At 46.0% G+C, this 21,710-nt stretch overlaps 1 protein-coding gene across 1 annotated transcript in view; it reads left to right on the top strand.

Annotated features, from left to right (window-relative positions):
- Positions 1-21,278, top strand: part of LOC140407111 (serine/threonine-protein kinase B-raf-like) — a gene marked incomplete at both ends in the record, with an annotated part of 56,633 nt that extends 35,355 nt beyond the window's left edge. The window contains one exon of the mRNA XM_072494828.1: positions 21,176-21,278. Coding sequence (XP_072350929.1) covers positions 21,176-21,278 — 103 coding nt within the window. The remainder of the gene's footprint in view (positions 1-21,175) is intronic.
- Between the last annotated feature and the right edge of the window lie 432 nt (positions 21,279-21,710).

The raw sequence follows: 21,710 nt of genomic DNA, 5'->3' as shown, positions 1-21,710 counted from the left end.
TATTCCGCAATCCCGCGTAGCCTGGATAAAAAAATCGGCAAGGGATTCTCCAGGGGTCCTCTCAGCGGTATTAAACCGGTAACGCTGGACAATCGTGGACGGGGTTGGGTTAAAGTGTTGCCCCACTATATTCACAAGTTCGTCAAACGTTTTGGTGTCCGGCGCAGCTGGGTACGTAAGGCTCCTAATCACCCCAAACGTATGCGGCCCGCAGGCGGTGAGCAATATGACCACCTGGCCCTCGTTATTGGTGATATTGTTTGCCCGGAAATAGTAACGCATCCGTTGTGTGTACTGGTTCCAGCTTTCCAGCGCAGCATCAAAAACATCCAAACGTCCGTACAGAGGCATGGTATAATAGAAAACAACTTCCAACCTGTATCCAACAAAAATCCAGGGAGGTGGCTTCAGCAGTGTAGACAGCTATTCACTTTTACCCTCGTCGCCAGTTTTGTAAGGGCCCCGAAGAATCCAGCACGAGTTTTAAGGATACAAATTAATAATGTTTATTTACTATAACAATATATACATAACAGTAGCAGTAACTTCCCTTGCTACCTTCTCCTTCCTCCTGGTTCCTGGACTGGCCAGCTTATTTATAGTAGGAGTTTCTCCGCCCCCCTCATTGGGGAAGTTAATACTCCCATAGGATTGTGGGATAGTCATTAGTCCCCAGCCAATCGTCAGTAGGCAGGTGAGAACAATAGGCCAACGAGAGGCGAGGCCATATTGGATTTGGTACTGGGTAATGAACCAGGACAGGTGTTAGATTTGGAGGTAGGTGAGCACTTTGGTGATAGTGACCGCAATTCGATTACGGTTACTTTAGTGAAGGAAAGGGGTAGGTATATACCGCAGGGCAAGAGTTATATCTGGGGGAAAGGCAATTATGATGCGATGAGGCATGACTTAAGATGCATCGGATGGAGAGGAAAACTGCAGGGGTGGGCACAATGAAAACGTGGAGCTGGTTCAAGGAACAGCTACTGCGTGTCCTTGATAAGTATGTACCTGTCAGGCAGGGAGGAAGTGGTCGAGCAAGGGAACCGTGGTTTAATAAAGCAGTCAAAACACTTGTCAAGAGGAAAAAAGAGGCTTATGTAAACTCTCTCCCAGTGAGCCAGAGAAGACACTGCCAGAGTGAGACAGCAAAGAGTGAGTTTGGGAATTTGAATCTATGTGGGAATTCGAGGCTGGGTGGGGAGGAGGTGCTTTTTATCCCTGGTAAGTGACTGGTAAGTAGTTTTTCAGTTTTCTTTTCATTGGTATATTTATTTATTTTTTCTTCATTGTTTTTTTGGGGGAGAAATTGTAGTTGTTGAAGTTAACCGAAGGTTTAAGACATGGCAGGAGATCTCAAACCCGTGTCATGCTCCTCGTGTGCGATGTGGGAGATCAGGGACACGTCCACTATCCCTGGCTCCTTCACGTGCAAGACGTTTGTCCAGTTGCAGCTCCTGTTAGACCGCTTGACAGCTCTGGAGCTGCGGATGGACTCACTTTGGAGCGTCCGCGATGCTGAGGACGTTGTGGATAGTACGTTTAGCAAGTTGATCACACTGCAGGTGAAAGGTACTGAGGGAGATAGAAAATGGGTGACCAAAAGACAGAGCAAAAGTAGGAGGACAGTGCAGGTGTCCCCTGCAGTCATTTCCCTGCAAAACAGATATACCACTTTGGATACTATTGAGGGAGATGGCTCACCAGGGGAAGGCAGCAGCAGCCAGGTTCAAGGCACCGTGGCTGGCTCTGCTGCGCAGCTGGGCAGGAAGAAGAATGGCAGGGCTATAGTGATAGGGCACTCAATTGTAAGGGGAATAGACAGCCGGTTCTGCGGACGCAATCGAGACTCCAGGATGGTATGATGCCTCCCTGGTGCAAGGGTCTCGGAGCGGCTGCAGGACATTCTGGGGGGGGGGGGGGGGTGAACAGCCAGCTGTTGTGGTGCACATAGGCACCAACGATATAGGTAAAAAACGGGATGAGGTCCTACAAGCTGAATTCAGGGAGTTAGGAGTTAAACTAAAAAGTAGGACCTCAAAGGTAGTAATCTCAGGATTGCTACCAGTGCCATGAGCTAGTCAGAGTAGGAATGTCAGGATAGATAGGATGAATGTGTGGCTCGAGAGATGGTGCAAGAGGGAGGGATTCAAATTCCTGGGGCATTGGAACCGGTTCTGGGGGAGGTGGGACCAGTACAAACCGGATGGTCTGCTCCTGGGCAGGACTGGAACTGATGTCCTAGAGCTGTTGGGGAGAGTTTAAACTAATATGGCAGGGGGATGGGAACCGATGCAGGAAGTTGGAAGGTAGTAAAACAGGGACAGAAACAAAAGGCAGTAAGGGGTGAAGTGTAAGGCAGAGAAACCATAGTCAAAAATCAAAAAGGGCGACAGTACAAGGTACAGCGACTGAGGGGAGCTCAGTGAATAGGACCAGGAATACTAAAAGGAATAAAACTGGAAGTAAAAACATTAATGGTAAGCGACGCGGCAGGTTGTTACATGAAGATATGGGTTCAACGACAAGGAAAATTAGAAAAGTTAAGAGGAAATATAATTTAGGAGAGGTTACTGATCGAGATGTTAAGATTCAGAACAGAGGTCAAAAAAAAGAACATAAGTGTACTTTGCCTGAATGCCGTAGTATTCGGAATAAGGTAAATGAGTTGATGGCGCAAATCATCGTGAATGACTATGATTTAGTAGCCATTACTGAAACATGGTTAAAGGATGGTCATGACTGGGAGCTAAATATCCAAGGATATCAAACTATTCGGAAGGACAGAGTGGATGGTAAGGGAGGTGGTGTAGCTCTGTTAATTAAGGATGACATCCGGGCAATAGTAAGGGATGTCATCGGTGCTATGGAGGATAAGGTTGAATCCATTTGGGTGGAAATCAGGAATAGTAAGGCGAAAAAGTCACTGATAGGAGTAGTCTATAGGCCACCAAATAGTAACATTATGATGGGACAGGCAATAAACAAAGAAATAACTGTTGCATGTAGAAATGGTACAGCAGTTATCATGGGGGATTTTAATCTACATGTCGATTGGTTTAACCAGGTCGGTCAAGGCAGACTTGAGGAGGAGTTTATAGAATGTATCCGCGATAGTTTCCTAGAACAGTATGTAATGGAACCTACGAGGGAACAAGCGGTCCTAGATCTGATCCTGTGTAATGAGACAGGATTGATTCAGGATCTCATAGTTAGGGATCCTCTCGGAAGGAGCGATCACAATATGGTGGAATTTTAAAGGGTGAGAAGGTAAAATCAAACACTAGTGTTTTGTGCTTAAACAAAGGAGATTACAATGGGATGAGAGAAGAACTAGCTAAGATAGACTGGGAGCAAAAACGTTATGGTGAAACAGTTGAGGAACAATGGAGAATCTTCCAAGCGATTTTTCACAGTGCTCAGCAAAGGTTTATACCAACAAAAAAAGAAAGAGGGAAAATTGACTGTGGATATCTAAGGAAATAAGGGAAATTATCAAATTGAAGGAAAAAGCATACAAAGTAGCAAAGTTTAGTGGGAGACTAGAGGACTGGGAAATCTTTAGGGGGCAATAGAAAGCTACTAAAAAAGCTATAAAGAGCAAGATAGATTGTAGAGAGTAAACTTGCTCAGAATATAAAAACAGATAGTAAAAGTTTCTACAAATATATAAAACAAAAAAGAGTGGCTAAGGTAAATATTGGTCCTTTAGAGGATGTGAAGGGAGATTTAATAATGGGGGATGAGGAAATGGCTGAGGAACTGAACAGGTTTTTTGAGTCGGTCTTCACAGTGGAAGACACAAATAACATGCCAGTGACTGATGGAAATGAGGCTATGACAGGTGAGGACCTTGAGAGGATTGTTATCACTAAGGAGGTAGTGATGGGCAAGCTAATGGGGCTAAAGATAGACAAGTCTCCTGGCCCTGATGGAATGCATCCCAGAGTGCTAAAAGAGATGGCTAGGGAAATTGCAAATGCACTAGTGAGAATTTACCAAAATTCACTTGACTCTGGGATGGTCCCGGCGGATTGGAAATTAGCAAATTGTGACACCACTGTTTAAAAAAGGAGGTAGGCAGAAAGCGGATAATTATAGGCCAGTGAGCTTGACTTGGTAGTAGGGAAGATGCTGGAATCTATCATCAAGGAAGAAATAGCGAGGCATCTGGATCGAAATTGTCCGATTGGGCAGATGTAGCATGGGTTCTAAAGGGCAGGTAGTGCCTAACTAATTTAGTGGAATTTTTGAGAACATTACCAGTGTGGTAGATAACGGGGAGCCAATGGATGTGGTATATCTGGATTTCCAGAAAGCCTTTGACAAGGTGCCACACAAAAGGTTGCTGCATAAGATAAAGATGCATGGCATTAAGGGTAAAGTAGTAGCATGGATAGAGGATTGGTTAATTAATAGAAAGCAAAGAGTGGGGATTAATGGGTGTTTCTCTGGTTGGCAATCAGTAGCTAGTGGTGTCCCTCAGGGATCAGTGTTGGGCCCAGAATTGTTCATAATTTACATAGATGATTTGGAGTTGGGGACCAAGGGCAATGTGTCCAAGTTTGCAGACGACACTAAGATGAGTGGTAAAGCAAAAAGTGCAGAGGACACTGGAAGTCTGCAGAGGGATTTGGATATGCTAAGTGAATGGGCTATGGTCTGGCAGATGGAATAGAATGTTGACAAATGTGAGGTTATCCATTTTGGTAGGAATAACAGCAAAAGGGATTATTATTTAAATGATAAAATATTAAAACAGGCTGCTCTGAAGAGAGACCTGGGTGTGCTAGTGCATGAGTCGCAAAAAGTTGGTTTACAGGTGCAACAGGTGATTAAGAAGGCAAATGGAATTTTGTCCTTCATTGCTCGAGGGGTGGAGTTTAAGACTAGGGAGGTTATGCTGCAATTGTATAAGGTGTTAGTGCGGCCACACCTGGAGTATTGTGTTCAGTTTTGGTCTCCTTGAGAAAGGACGTACTGGCACTGGGGGGTGTGCAGGGAAGATTCACTAGGTTAATCCCAGAGCTGAAGGGGTTGGATTACGAGGAGATGTTGAGTAGACTGGGACTGTATGCGTTGGAATTTAGAAGGATGAGGGGGGTTCTTATAGAAACATATAAAATTATGAAGGGAATAGATAGGATAGTTGCGGGCAGGTTGTTTCCACTTTGGGTGAAAGCAGAACGAGGAGGCAGAGCCTCAAAATAAGGGGAAGTAGATTTAGGACTGTGTTTAGGAGGAACTTCTTTACCCAAAGTTTTGTGAATCCATGGAATTCCTTGCCCAGTGAAGCAGTAGAGGCTCCTTCATTAAATGTTTTTAAGATAAAGATAGATAATTTTTTGAAGAATAAAGGGATAAGGGTTATGGTGTTCGGGCCGGAAAGTGGAGCTGAGTCCACAAAAAATCAACCATGATCTCATTGCATGGTGGAGCAGGCTCGAGGGGCCAAATGGCCAATCCTGCTCCTAGTTCTTATGTTCTTATGTTCTTATGAGACATGAAGGTTTAGTTAGGGCACTCGAGAGTTACAAGTTAGCTAGGAAGGACCTAAAGAGAGAGCTAAGAAGAACCAGGAGGGGACATGAGAAGTCTTTGGCAGGTAGGATCAAGGATAACCCTAAAGCTTTCTATAGATATGTCAGGAATAAACGAATGACTAGGGTCAGAGTCGGGCCAGTCAAGGACAGTAGTGGGAAGTTGTGCTTGGAGTCCGAGGAGGTAGGAGAGGTGCTAAATGAATATTTGTCATCAGTATTCACACAGGAAAAAGACAATTTTGTCGAGGAGACCACTGAGATTCAGGCTACTAGACTAGAAGGGCTTAAGATTCATAAGGAGGAGTTGTTAGCAATTCTGGAAAGTGTGAAAATAGATAAGTCCCTTGTGCCGGATGGGATTTATCCTAGGATTCTCTGGGAAGCTAGGGAGGAGATTGCTGAGCCTTTGGCTTTGATCTTTAAGTCATCTTTGTCTACAGGAATAGTGCCAGAAGACTGGAGGATAGCAAATGTTGTCCCCTTGTTCAAGAACGGGAGTAGAGACAACCCCGGTAACTATAGACCAGTGAGTTGTGGGCAAAATCTTGGAAAGGTTTATAAGAGATAGGATGTATAATCATCTGTAAAGGAATAATTTAATTAGAGATAGTCAACACGGTTTTATGAAGGGTAGGTCGTGCCGCACAAACCTTATTGAGTTCTTTGAGAAGGTGACCAAACAGCTGGATGAGGGTAAAGCAGTTGATGTGGTGTATATGGATTTCAGAAAAGAGTTTGATAAGGTTCCCACGGTAGGCTACTGCAGAAAATACAGAGGCATGGGATTCAGGGTGATTTAGCAGTTTGGATCAGAAATTGGCTAGCTGGAAGAAGACAAAGGGTGGTGGTTGATGGGAAATGTTCAGACTGGAGTAACTACTAGTGGTGCACCACAAGGATCTTGTTTGGGGCCACTGCTGTTTGTCATTTTTATAAATGACCTGGAGGAGGGTGTAGAAGGATGGGTGAGTAAATTGGCAGATGACATTAAAGTTGGTGGAGTTGTGGACAGTGCGGAAGGATGTTACAAGTTGCAGAGGGACATAGATAAGTTGCAGTACTGGGCTGAGAGGTGGCAAATGGAGTTTAATGCAGAAAAGTGTGAGGTGATTCATTTTGGAAGGAATAACAGGAAGACAGAGTACTGGGCTAATGGTAAGATTCTTGGCAGTGTGGATGAGCAGAGAGATCTCGGTGTCCATGTACATAGAACCCTGAAAGTTGGCACCCAGGTTGAGAGGGTTGTTAAGAAGGCGTATGGTGTGTTAGCTTTTATTGGTAGAGGGATGGAGTTTTGGAGCCATGAGGTCATGTTGCAGCTGTACAAAACTCTGGTGCGGCCGCATTTGGAGTATTACGTGCAATTCCGGTCACCGCATTATAGGAAGGATGTGGAAGCATTGGAAAGGGTGCAGAGGAGATTTACCAGAATGTTGCCTGGTATGGAGGGAAGATCTTATGAGGGAAGGCTGAGGGACTTGAGGCTGTTTTCGTTAGAGAGAAGAAGGTTAAGAGGTGACTTAATTGAGGCATACAAGATGATCAGAGGATTGGATAGGGTGGACAGTGAGAGCCTTTTCCTCGGATGGTGATGTCTAGCATGAGGGGACATAGCTTTAAATTGAGGGAGATAGATATAAGACAGATGTCAGAGGTAGGTTCTTTACTCAGAGAGTAGTAAGGGTGTGGAATGCCCTGCCTGCAACAGTAGTGGACTCACCAACACTAAGGGCATTCAAATGGTCATTGGATAGACATATGGACGATAAGGGAATGGTGTAGATGGGCTTTAGAGTGTTTCACAGGTCGGCGCAACATCGAGGGGCGAAGGGCCTGGTCTGCGCTGTAATGTTCTATGTTCAACTACCCTCTGAAATGGCCCAGTGAGCTGCTTGGCTCAAGGACAGTTCTCTTCCAAGCCACGCGTCATCTTGACTTGGAAATATATCGCTGTTCCTTCAGGGTCGCTGAGTCAAAATCCAAGGACCTCCCAGCATTGTGGAGGCACCGACATCACATGGGCTGCAGCGGTTCACGGAGGCAGCTGACCAACACCTTCTCAAGTGCAATCGAAATGCTGCCTTAGCCAGCGACACCCACATCCTGTGAAAATACATTTGTAAAATTAAGAATGGGCAACAAATTCTGGCCTTGCCAATGATGCGCACATCTCATTTAAAGAATAAAACATGCACATCCTTGGCTATATAAATAGGGACACAGAGTACAAAAGCAATGAAGTTATGGTGAACCTTTATAAAAGATTGGTTTGGCCTCAGTTCTGGGCACCACACTTTAGGAAGGATGTGAAGAAAGGCTGTAGAAAAGATTTTTGTGAAAATGGTTCCGGGATGATACAGGAGTCAACGTTGTTCTAAGAGAAGAAATAGTTCAGTGGAAATTTGATAGCGGCATTCAAAATCATTAGGGGAGAAGGTGGCAGAAGGATTGAAAGCGAAAGACACTATTATAAGGTAATTTGCAACGAAGCAGTGGTGACATGGAAAGCTTTTTATGCAGCATGTGATTAAAGATCTGGAAAGCATGGCTGTTGGAGAGTGATTCACTCGTGGCTGTCAATGGGAAGTTGGGTAATTATCTGAAGATAAAGATGCGCATGGTTCTTGAATGAGGGTGAAGGATTATCTGAGTGCCCTTGCAGAAAGATGCATTGCCTCTTCTGTTGCACAAACATTGCATAATTTTATATATAACAGGTCACTTTGAAGAGTTTGTTATGTAGCAAACTCCTACAGCTATGTTGTGCGCAGTAGGATCTCAAACTACCAGCTGAGATATCAGTTCATCCTTTTTTGAGTATGTTCATTGAATCAGGAATGTTGGGCCAGAGCCAAGGGCAGCAGATGCCTGGGAATGCCATAAACTCACAAGTCACAAACCATCCTAATTTGGACATATAATGCTATTCCTTCATTAAATCTGGATCAACATCTCTACCTGACAGCATTGTGTGAGTGCCTTTGCTGCATAGTCTGCCATGTTTCAAGAAGGCAGCTCTCCACTAGCTTGCCAAGTGCAGTTAAAGATGGATGATATCTCTTGGCCTTGGCAGAGACACCCACATCCTCAAATGCTTCCAATTCACGTGTTTATTCAATTCCCTTTGCAAAGTTATTATTGAATCTACGTCTCCCATCCTCTCCGGGAGGGCATTCCAGGCCATAACTTGTTATAGTTCTTCTCTGGTTACTGACCCTTCTGTCACTGGAGCAGTTACTCCTTATAGACTCAGTCAAATTCCCTCATGTTTCTGAAAAGCTCTATCAAATGCCATCTTAAACATCACTGCTTTAAGGAGAATCCCAGCTCTAGTCTCCACAGCGCTAACGTCCCACATTCCTGATATAATTCCAATAAATGTCATCTGTACCCCCTGTACCCCCTTGATATCCATCTTAAAGTGTGGTGCCAGAAAAGGCCAAAATACCCCAGTTGGGGCTAAACCACAGCTTTTGTACTCTATCCCTCTATCAATAAAGGGAAGGATACTTGTATGCGTTTTTCAAAAGCCTTCTCAGCTGCTCCTGTCACCTTCAGAGATGTGTGTACTTACAGCACCACACCACATCCCACACCCTAGCACCCTCCACCCAAGCCTCTGCACCCATTTTAAAAGTTTACATTGCCGCTCTTGATTCTTCTTACTAATATGCGTCACTTTCCACATCTCTGTGTTATATTGCATCTGCCTTAAGTCAGCCTTTTGCACCAGTCTGTGTCCTGAAACCAGTTACTGTTCTCCTCACTGATCACTACATTTGCAAGTTCCATCTCCTCGGCAAACTTTTTAATTACGCGACTTATGCCCAAAGCTACTAATATGTATCAAATAGAGCCACGTCCCAATACCAACCTGTGGGGAATACAGCTGTATACCTGCCTCCAGCCTGATAAACAGTCATGCACCACCAATCTCTGCTTTTGCTCACTTCGTCAATTCCTTATCCACATTGCCACTGCCCCCTTGAATAACATGGTTTCAATTTTGCTAATAAGTCTATTATTTAGTACTCCATCAAATGCCTTTTCAAAGTCCATATACATTAATCATATTATCCCTTCTGTTGCTTTGACTTAATGCTGTAAAGCGGACTCTAGGTGTACAACCCATTACTCACTTTGCTGTCAGTTCAGAGGTGGCGAGAATCCATCTGGAAGACACTGCCTGCGAGGGTGGTGGAAACGGAGACGATGAGTGATTTCCAAAGTAAATTGGGTGGACGTTTGCGGGAAATTAGTTTGCAGGAATTCCGAAATAGAGTGGGAGAACAGGACTGACTGGATTGCTCTACAGAGAGCTTGCATGGATTTGGTGGGCTGAATGACCTCCTTCTGCGCCTGAATGATTCCTTGGCTAGTGTATATTTGAGAGACCAGCACTCTGCTCACTCACCGAGATGAAGTGTAGAAGGGCTGTGTATTGTACAATTGTGCTTTGAGCGAATGAGCCATGTGACAGTGACTTAAAAGTATGCGGCTTGGTCTGAAGTTTGCGATGGTCGTTTGCGAGCTATTGGTATAAAGCAGAGGTGTGAAATCTGAATGCAAATGACGTTACTGGGACAGGAAGCAATAAACCTTACTGAACTCTGCTCACTGTAGGGTGCCTGTGTTGTATATTTATCACTTTGAAGCAGAGAAGTGAGAAAATCCCCTAGTCGCCATACTCCGGTGCCTGCTCGGGTACACAGAAGGAGAATTCAGAATGTCCATTTCACCTAACAGGCTTGTCTTTCGTGACTTGTGGGCCGGAACCGGAGCACCCGCAGGAAACCCATGCAGACATGGGGAGAATGTGTAGACTCTGCACAGACAGTGACCCAAGCCAGGAATCGAACAGGGGTCCCTGGTGCTGTGAAGCAACAGTGCTAACCACTGTGCTACATATAAATCCTTTGTCAGTCATCAGATGTTCGGCGTGCCTTATTACTGCGATACACCGGCAGGTGGAAGTGTCACTGAGAGATTTCCATTAAAAATGCAGTTTTTCCTGGGTGGAGCCAGTGCTACTTCACCTGAGCTGCTGGGCTTGTGAAGCTGGATCTGTGCAGTCCTTAGATCTGAAGCCAAACAGCATTTGCAGGTATTTAGGTATTGCATCTGTGCAGTTTAGGAAGTTCAGCTGCCATGTGCACATGTCATAATAAGCGCTGGCACAGGAATGAGCCATTTAGTCCCTTGATCCTGTCTCACATTCAAACACAGCTTGGCTGATCTGTGACTGTACACCGTGTACCCAACATTGTCCCAAATCTCTTAATATTTTCACTAAAAATCTTTCAGTCACAGATTTAAAATTAATAGTTGATCCAACCTCTTTGCGTTGAGTTCCAACCTCTACCACTTTATGCATGAAGAAGTGTTTCCTAACTTTACCACTGAAAAGTCTGGCTCTGGGGGAACACAGTGGAGAAGGGGTAATATTAATCCAGAGGCCCAGACTAATTCTCTGGGGTCACGGGTTCAAATCCCACCACAGCAGCTGATAAAATTTAAAATCAATCAACAAGAATCTGCAATTAAAAGCTAGTCTCAGTTATGGTCACATCTACTCTTAAAACGTCTTATGGTTCACTATTTTCTTTAGGATAGGAAATCTGCCATACGTACCTGGTCTTAACTCTTAAATGCCGTCTACAAACTGTGACAAAGTCAAATAAAAGAATGAATCCAGATTCCCTATGGTGCAGAAGGAGGTCATTCGGTCCATCGAGCCTGCACTGACCCTCCGAAAGAGCACCTTACCTAGGCCTGTTCCCCCTTCCTAATCCCATAACCCCACGAACCTGTACATCTTTGGGCACTAAGGAGCAATTTAGCATGACCAATCCACCTAAACTGCACATCTTTGGACTGTGGGAGGAAAGTGGAGCACCCGGAGAAAACCCATGCAGACACGGGGAGAGTGTGCAAACTCCATATAGACAGTCGCTTAAGGCCGGAATAGAATCTGGGTCCCTGTCGCTGTGATGCAGCAGTGCTAACTGCTGTTCCACCGTCCTGCCTCTCTGGTGGACCACCCGGCATTGACCTCGACACGGACACAACAACAGCATGTCCAGCCCTGTAAACCTAGAAAAGGCCTCCATCTGGGGGCTTTTGCCAAAATTAGGAGAGCTGTTCCATACGAGCCTGACATGGTCATGCTTACAGAATCATACCTTACAGACAATGTGCTGGACACCTCCACCACCACCCCTATGTATGTCCTGTCCCATAGTCGGACCAGACCCACCATAGGTGGTAGACAGTCAGGAAGGAGTTTCCCTGGGAGTCCTCAGCATTGACTCAGGATCTCATGGAGAGTCCTGCTGGTTACCACCTACCATCCTCCCTCAGCTGAAGAGTCAGTACTGCTCAATGTTAAACACCACGTGGAGGAAGCGCTGTTTGTGATGGTGGACTTCAGTATGCACCACCTAGAGCGGCTCAGTGGCACCATGAGTGACGGAGCTGTCCAGGACCTGTAGGACATTGCTGCAGACTGGATTTGCTAGCAGGTGGTGAGAGAACCAAAGAGTGAAAAAACTACTTCTTCAGCTTGTCTCACCAATCTACCTGTTGCAGATGCATCTGTCTATGACAGTATTGGTAGGAGTGACCACCACACATTCCTTGTGGTGACAAAGTCCCGCCTTCACATTGAGAGTACCATCCATCATGTTGTGTGGCCTACCGCTGCTAAATGACATAGATTTTGAACAGATCAACTGCTCAAACATCCATGAGGCACAAAGGGCCATTAGCAGTAGCAGAATTGTCCTCAACCACAATCTGTAACCCCACGGACTGGCATATCCCCTACTCTACCATTATCACCAAGCCAGGGAGCATACCACCAAGCCAGGGGGACAACCCTGATTCAAGGAAGAATGCAGGAGAGCATGCCAGGGGCAACATCAGGCATACTGAAAAATGATGTGTCAACCTAGTGAAATTACACACACAAGTGAGTGACAGAGCTAAGAGATCCCACAACCAACGGATGAGATCCAATCTCTGCAGTCCCGCTACATCATGCCGTGAATGGTGGTGGACAATTAAATGACGAACTTGAGGAGAAGGCCCCACAAATATCCCCACCCTCAATGATGGAGGAAGCTCATCAGTCCAAAAGACAAGGCTGAAACATTTGCAACCATCTTCAGCCAAAGGTACCTCATTTGATCTGCATTGCACATGCCAGTCTTCAGACAATTCCATTCGCTCCAGGTGATATCAAGAAACAGCCGAAGGCACTGGATATTGCAAAGGCTATGGGCCCTGGCAACATTCCTGCAATATTATGGAAGACTTGTGTTCCAGAACTTTCCGCTCTCCTAGCCGAGCTGTTGCAATACAGCTACAACACTGGCACCTAACCAGCAAGGTGGAAAGTTGCCCTGGAATGTCCTGTACACAAAAAGCAGGACAAAACCATCAGTCAACTCAATCATCAGTTAAGGGATGGAAGGGATCATCAACTGTGCTATCAAGCGGTGATTACTCAGCAATAACCCGCTCACTGACTTTCACTGGGTTCTGCCAAGACCACTAAGTTCCTGGACTTATTGCAGCTTCATGTCAAACATCGACAAAAGAGCTGAACTCCAGAGATGAGGTGAAAGCGACTCCTTTTTTTAAAAAATGGGCGTGTTGGTGGAGGTCAGTTATCTCAGTCCCAGGACATTTCTGCAAGAATTCCTTAGTGTAATGTCCAAGGCCCAATCATCTTCAGCTACTTCGACATTTAAACATTTACGGGATGTGGGTGTTACTAGTTAAGTCAGCATTTATTGCCCATCCCGAGTTGCCCTTCAGAAAGTGGTGGTGAGCAACCGTCTTGAACCGCTGCAGTTCCTGACGTATAGGTACCCACAGTGTGGGTACCAGTGTCAGGGAGGGAGTTCCAGGATTTTGACCCAGCGACAGTGAAGGAACGGCGGTTATATTTCCAAGTCAGGATGGTGAGTTCCCTGGAGGAGAACCTCCAGGTGGTGGTGTCCCCAGGTGTCTGCTGCTCAAGTCCTTCCCTCCATCATAAGGTCAGAAGTTGGGATGTTTGCTCATGACTGCACAATGTCCAGTACCATTTTCAACTCCTCAGATACTAAAGCAATCCGTGTCTATATGCAACGAGACTTGTACAACATTCAGGCTTGGGCTGATGAATATCAAGTGGCAGCATTGTGGATAGCACAATTGCTTCACAGCTCCAGGGTCCCAGGTTTGATTCCGGCTTGGGTCACTGTCTGTGCGGAGTCTGCACATCCTCCCCGTGTGTTCGTGGGTTTCCTCCGGGTGCTCCAGTTTCCTCCCACAGTCCAAAGATGTGCAGGTTAGGTGGATTGGCCATGATAAATTGCCCTTAGTGTCCAAAATTGCCCTTCGTGTTGGGTGGGGTTACTGGGTTATGGGGATAGGGTGGACGTGTTGACCTTGGGTAGGGTGCTCTTTCCAAGAGCCGGTGCAGACTCGAGGGGCCGAATGGCCTCCTTCTGCACTGTAAATTCTATGATAACAAGTGCCAGGCAATGACCATCTCCAACAAAAGACAAATCTAACCCTCTTTTGACATTAAATGTCATTACGATTGCTGAATCCCCCACTACCAACACCTTGGGATTATCATTGATCAGAAACTGAACTGGACCAGACATTTAAACGATGTGGTCACAAGATGAGGTTGGGAATTCAGAGAGCTTGAATATCAGGGGTGGAAATTCTAGATGAGCAACTCGCCTCCCGACTTCCCAAAGCCATCTACAAGGCACAAGTCAGAAATATGATGGAATGCTGTCCATTTGTCTCAATGAGGGCAGCTCCAACAGCATTCAAGAAGGTCACCCCCAAGCAGGTCAAAACAACCTCCTTGATTGACACCCCAACCACCATGTTAAACATCCACCTCTTCCACTGCCAGCACACAATAGCAGCGTGTGTACCGTCTGCAAGATGCCCTGCAGCAACTCACCAAGGTTTTTCAACAACACCTCCCAAACCTGTGACCTCTACCACATAGAAGGACATAGGCAGGATGTGTGTGGGAATGCCACCACTCTCCAAGCCACACGCCAATCCTGACTTGCAGCTTTATCGCCATTCCTTCACTGTCGCTGGGTGAAAATCCTGCAACTCCCTCCCTAACAGCACAGCACGTACCTACATCTGTAGTTGTTCAAGAAGGCAGCTCACCACCAGCTTTTTGAGGGCAAATGGGATTCTAAATGACAGCAACCCTAGTTTCACGGTGGCAGGCCCCACCTGTGATCCTGTCACCTTGTAGCTGAGAATGCCAGCGCCGGTATCGATCAGGTTGTGTGCGCCTCGTCAATCACCAACAGTTGCCCCTTCATAAGAACATAAGAACTAGGAGCAGGAGTAGGCCATCTGGCCCCTCGAGCCTGCTCCACCATTCAATGAGATCATGGCTGATCTTTTGTGGACTCAGCTCCACGTTCCGGCCCGAACACCATAACCGGTAATCCTTTTATTCTTCAAAAAACTATCTATCTTTATCTTAAAAACATTTAATGAAGGAGCCTCTACTGCTTCACTGGGCAAGGAATTCCATAGATTCACAACCCTTTGGGTGAAGATGTTCCTCCTAAACTCAGTCCTAAATCTACTTCCCCTTATTTTGAGGCTATGCCCCCTAGTTCTGCTTTCACCCGTCAGTGGAGACAACCTGCCCGCATCTATCCTATCTATTCCCTTCATAATCTTATATGTTTCTATAAGATCCCCCCTCATCCTTCTAAGTTCCAACGAGTACAGTCCCAGTCTACTCAACCTCTCCTCGTAATCCAACCCCTTCAGCTCTGGGATTAACCTAGTGAATCTCCTCTGCACACCCTCCAGTGCCAGTACGTCCTTTCTCAAGTAAGGAGACCAAAACTGAACACAATACTCCAGGTGTGGCCTCACTAACACCTTATACAATTGCAGCAGAACCGCCCTAGTCTTAAACTCCATCCCTCTAGCAATGAAGGACACAATTCCATTTGCCTTCTTAATCACCTGTTGCACCTGTAAACCAACTTTTTGCAACTCATGCACTAGCACACCCAGGTCTCTCTGCACAGCAGCATGTTTTAATATTTTATCATTTAAATAATAATCCCTTTTGCTGTTATTCCTACCAAAATGGATAACCTCACATTTGTCAACATTGTATTCCATCTGCCAGATCCTAGCCCATTCACTTAGCCTATCCAAATCCCTCTGCAGACTTCCAGTATCCTCTGCACTTTTTGCTTTACCACTTATCTTAGTGTCGCCTGCAAACTTGGACACATTGCCCTTGGTCCCCAACTCCAAATCATCTGTGTAAATTGTGAACAATTCTGGGCCCAACACTGATCCCTGAGGGACACCACTAGCTACTGATTGCCAACCAGAGAAACACCCATTAATCCCCACTCTTTGCTTTCTATTAATTAACCAATCCTCTATCCATGCTACTACTTTCCCCTTAATGCCATGCATCTTTATCTTATGCAACAACCTTTTGTGTGGCACCTTGTCAGAGGCTTTCTGGAAATCCAGATATACCACATCCATTGGCTCCCCGTTATCTACCGCACTGTTAATGTCCTCAAAAAATTCCACTAAATTAGTTAGGCACGACCTGCCCTTTATGAACCCATGCTGCGTCTGCCCAATGGGACAATTTCCATCCAGATGCCTCGCTATTTCTTCCTTGATGATAGATTCCAGCATCTTCCCTACTACCGAAGTTAAGCTCACTGGCCTATAATTATCCGCTTTCTGCCTACCTCCTTTTTTAAACAGTGGTGTCACGTTTGCTAATTTCCAATCCGCCGGGACCACCCCAGAGTCAAGTGAATTTTGGTAAATTATCACTATTGCATTTGCAATTTCCCTAGCCATCTCTTTTAGCACTCTGGGATGCATTCCATCAGGTCCAGGAGACTTGTCTACCTTTAGCCCCATTAGCTTGCCCATCACTACCTCCTTGGTGATAACAATCCTCTCAAGGTCCTCACCTGTCATAGCCTCATTTCCATCAGTCATTGGCATGTTATTTGTGTCTTCCACTGTGAAGACCGACCCGAAAAACCTGTTCAGTTCCTCAGCCATTTCCTCATCTCCCATTATTAAATCTCCCTTCTCATCCTCTAAAGGACCAATATTTACCTTAGTCACTCTTTTTTGTTTTATGTATTTGTAGAAACTTTTACTATCTGTTTTTATATTCTGAGCAAGTTTACTCTCATAATCTATCTTACTCTTCTTTATAGCTTTTTTAGTAGCTTTCTGTTGTTCCCTAAAGATTTCCCAGTCCTCTAGTCTCCCACTGATCTTTGCTACTTTGTATGTTTTTTCCTTCAATTTGATACTCTCCCTTATTTCCGTAGATATCCACGGTCGATTTTCCCTCTTTTTACCGTCCTTCTTTTTTGTTGGTATAAACCTTTGCTGAGCACTGTGAAAAATCACTTGGAAGGTTCTCCACTGTTCCTCAACTGTTTCACTATAAAGTCTTTGCACCCAGTCTACCTTAGCTAGTTCTTCTCTCATCCCATTGTAATCTCCTTTGTTTAAGCACAAAACACTAGTGCTTGATTTTACCTTCTCACCCTCCATCTGTATTTTACCTAACAAGCTCTTCAGTTTGATACCAGCCTGGTCGAGCTGTGTAGCAGCATCTGGTATGGCATCATCACCAGCTGTCAGGAGTAGAGAAAACCAATGAAAATCGTGAGAGAGAGAGGCAATGTTCATTCAATACACACTTCAAAGTAACCGTCATCCAATAGTCATTTCACAACTTCATAAAACCCAAAAGAAACAATTGCTGACCCACAGTAACCAGTTATCACGTACAATTGGGTGGGAATGGTCCTGGGAGTGCTCAAAACTGAAGCCTCATGATTTTGGATACATCAAGGTTAGGAAATATCCTGATACCAACTATACCCCTCGCCCCATTAACTAATGACTTAATAATCTTTATTGTCACAAGTAGGCTTACATTAACACTGCAATGAAGTTACTGTGAAAAGCCCCTCGTCACCACACTCCTGCACCAGTTTGGGTACACTGAGGGAGAATTTAGAATGTCCAATTCACCTAACAAGCCCATCTTTCAGGACTTCTGGGAGGAAACTGGAGCACCCGGACGAAACTCCCGCAGATACGAGGAAAACGTGCAGATACTGCACAGAGAGTGACCCAAGCCGAGAATCAAACCTGGGGCCCTGATGCTGTGAAGCACCATGCTAACCACTGTGCTACCATGCCGCCAACTTGATACTTTTCAATATTGCACACTAGCTGGAGGAAGCACCGAGGGTGGCAGAGAATATCTTCGGGATGTGATATCTCAATGTATATCACCAAGAATAATTTGGTCGTACTACAACTGACCGAGCCAGCCAAGGTATAAGAATCGGGCAGACAAGGAGTATGGTAGATGATGTGGAACCAATGCAAGGAAGAACCCTTACTGAAGGGCTCTGAGTGAGTGTAAATACACCCATCATTGCACTGTCGGTATGTAGACCAGATTTCAGATTCAATTTCAGGCTATGTTAGCAGAACTTTACAAGTCCATCTAGGTAGCTCATTAACCACATCTGACAGAAGAATCTAGACTAACCACATTTTGTATCATCTCTACGACCGCCTCCCTCCACCTCTAACATCACCCGATTTCACCATTCTCCGCTCATCTGCTTCTGAAACCCTCATTCATGCATTGCTACCTCAAGACTTGACTATTCCAATGTGTTGGCTGGTCTCTCACATGCTACCCTCTGTAAACCTGACATCATCCAAATCTTTGCTGTTCATACAAAAGTGGCTTCACCTGCATCAGATTCCATCCAACTAGCATCGCTGTACTCAGTGACCTTCACTGGCACATGGTCAGCAATATCCGCATTTTAAAATTCTCATTCTTGTTTTCAAATCTTTCAATGCCTCATTCATCCCTACCTCTAAACGCCTCCCACCTACAACCCTCTTGTGCATTCCCAATCACAATTGCTCAACTATTGATAGCTGTGCTTTCCGTGGTCTGGGCCCGATGTCTGGAATTGCCTGTCGACACCTATCTGTCTCTACACCTTCTTCTTCTCCTTTAAGACATTCCTTAAAGCCTGAGCAAGCTTTTGGTCATCTGCCATAATGCATCTTTATGTAGCTTGGTCACCATTTGTTTTATAATGTCCTTGTGAAGTTCCTTTTAAAAAAAATTTAGAGTACCCAATTAATTTTTTCCAATTAACGGACAATTTAGTGTGGCCAATCCACCTAGCCTGCACATCTTTTGGGTTGTGGAGGCAAAACCCACGCACACACGGGGAGAATGCGTAAACTCCACACGGACAGTGACCCAGAGCTGGGATCGAACCTGGGACCTCGGCGCAGTGAGGCAGCAGGGCTAACCCACTGTGCTGCCCTTGTGAAGTGTCTTTTGACATTTTATTCCGCTAAAGTCGCTACATGAGTTATTAGTGCTATGGGATGTTTTTCACTATTGAGGGTGTTGTAAAAATGTAAGGAGTTGTCAAAGCAGAAAGACCCCTGAATCAATGCAAGGGGAGAATGTTTCTGTCACTTTGTAGCAGCAGTGAGTTATCTTTTGGGAGAGTTGACCTGGGTGGGGTTCCCACTCGGAGGCTTTGCACAGCGAGTAATGTCATCAACATGAATTCAGGTAGTTAATTACTGTCATGAAGCAGGACAAATTGAAGGGGATATTAGGGGGATTGTCAAATTCAACAGCTAATTGAATTGCGCTTTGGTATCCCATCTCCCCGTTCCCAGGCTGCACTTGCTTGCCAAGGAAGTCACTGATGTGAGTAATGTGTTGGTCCATTTGATCTTCTAATAAGCGATGAGCATAGGGACACCTCAGTTGGCACATCAGTCATTTTGGGCTCCTTCCCGAGAAATCAAGTATGGCCATTACAAGATGGCGACACATTAATCTCCCTGTGATCAGGGCTGGTATTAACAGGGATGGGTTGGCTTGTTGAACTTTGCACTAAAACGAGTAAAAAAGAAGCTTGTGTTTTTTCCCCCCCTAAATATATCTTTAAAAATAAATAGATTTAGGGTACCCAATTCTTTTTTTTCCAATTAAGGGGCAATTTAGCATGGCCAATTCACCTACCCCACAAACCTTTAGGGTTGTGGGGGTGAAATCCATGCAGACACGTTGAGAATGTGCAAACTCCACACGGACAGTGACCCGGGGCCAGGATTGAACCCGGGTCCTCGGCGCCATGAGGCAGCAGGGCTAACCCACTGTGCCACTAATTATGTGAGCATAATTAGGGAATGCTGCCCTTACCCTAATTATATCTAATTTCAGATCCATTTGGTGAGTCTTGCCAGTCTATCAAATTTCAGAATTTAGTTATAAATTGTAAGTGTCTGTGGTATAGTATGCTCCATGTGATTGATTTACAAAGTAGTAAAACTGAGTGATCTTGGGCGTCATTCTCCGACCCCCCGCCGGGTTGGAGAATCGCCGGGGGCTGCCGTGAATCCCGCCCCTGCCGGTTGCTGAAGTCTCTGGCACCGGATATTCGGCGGGGGCGGGAATCGGGCCGCGCCGGTTGGCGGGCCCCCCCGCTCGATTCTCCGGACCGGATGGGCCGAAGTCCCGCCGATAAATTGCCTGTCCCGCCGGCGTGGATTAAGCCACCTTTTGAACGGCGGGACAAGGCGGTGTGGGCGGGCTCCGGGGTCCTGTGGGGGGCGCGGGGCAATCTGGCCCCGGGGGGGTGCCCCCACGGTGGCCTGGCCCGCGATCGGGGCCCACCGCGGGCGGGCCTGTGCCGTGGGGGCACTCTTTCCCTTCCGCCTCCGCCACGGTCTCCGCCATGGCGGAGGCGGAAGAGACTCCCTCCACTGCGCATGCGTGGGAAACTCTCAGCGGCCGCTGACGCTCCCGCGCATGCGCCGCCCCGAGATGTCATTTCCGCGCCAACTGGCGGGGCAACAAAGGCCGTTTCCGCCAGCTGGCGGGGCGGAAATTCCTCCGGCGTCGGCCTAGCCCCTCAATGTTGGGGCTCGGCCCCCAAAGATGCGGAGCATTCCGCACCTTTGGGGCGGCGCGATGCCCGTCTGATTGGCGCCGTTTTGGGCGCCAGTCAGCGGACATCGTGCCGTTTCGGGAGAATTTTGCCCCTTATGTCTCATAAAAGCTGACCAATTCCTGGTGTTGATTCTGCAGTGTGTACCTATTCTCACACCAATGGCACAGGCTGCACTGACCTTTGATGTGAATGTTGGATGCAAAGCAAGACGGAATGAAAACTGTGTGTGCTCTTCTGCTTCTACACCAGGCATAATCCCGGAGCTGTGACCTATTACTTATGGCCCATTGATTTTTTTTCTTCTTCTTTGACCAGCCCCATTTTAGTGTGGGTTTAGAGTGAAGCGTATTGGGATTGAAATGTTTGTCTGGACCATTAAGTCTGACAAATTACAGTAAGCAAATTGCAGCCTGCTTTTCCCTACAGCCCGCTTGCTTTAAGGAGAGAGTGTGGTTTTGTCCAGTCCGGGTCTGGTTGCATGTTGATTTTGGTTCCACTCTTGACTTCCTCCGATTCAGTTTCGATCGGCACCAACTGAGTTTTGTATTCTTTCAGGGAGAAGAAGCCCATTGGCTGGGACACGGACATGTCTTGGTTAACGGGCGAAGAGCTGCAGGTGGAGGTGCTGGAACATGTTCCACTAACCACGCACAACTTTGTGAGTATTTGACAGCATTGCCAGCTAACCTGGCTCACCCAGCCCTTTCAAAGCTCAGTCTGATCCCTCACCCGTAGGTAGGCCGCCTACAAAAGCACCACTTCGGCCCTTAAATTCTTGGATCATATATTATCCACATTACTGCCTTAATCATTACCCCCAACTTCTTTGGTTTACCCATCAACATACACACTCCAATACAGAACAATAAACCCAGTTAACCAAATCGATATACAAAAATATTATCAGAACCCAAAAAGTCCTGTTGCATCAACACCCATTAAAGTCCAATTTAAACCCACTCGATTCAGACCAGGTCCTTGTTCTTTGTCGAAAGCTTCCGCCGTCTCGAAAAAGTGTCTTTGAGTGGTGCGTGACTCTCAACCTCGTCAGGTATAAACGTACTCCGCTCTTGTACAATGCTAACTTCAC

The sequence above is a fragment of the Scyliorhinus torazame genome, unplaced genomic scaffold (genome assembly GCF_047496885.1).
Source record: "Scyliorhinus torazame isolate Kashiwa2021f unplaced genomic scaffold, sScyTor2.1 scaffold_1176, whole genome shotgun sequence".
Classification (NCBI taxonomy): domain Eukaryota; kingdom Metazoa; phylum Chordata; class Chondrichthyes; order Carcharhiniformes; family Scyliorhinidae; genus Scyliorhinus; species Scyliorhinus torazame.
The sequence above is the reverse complement of the archived record's forward strand: the minus strand, read 5'-3'. Positions and strand labels throughout refer to the sequence as shown.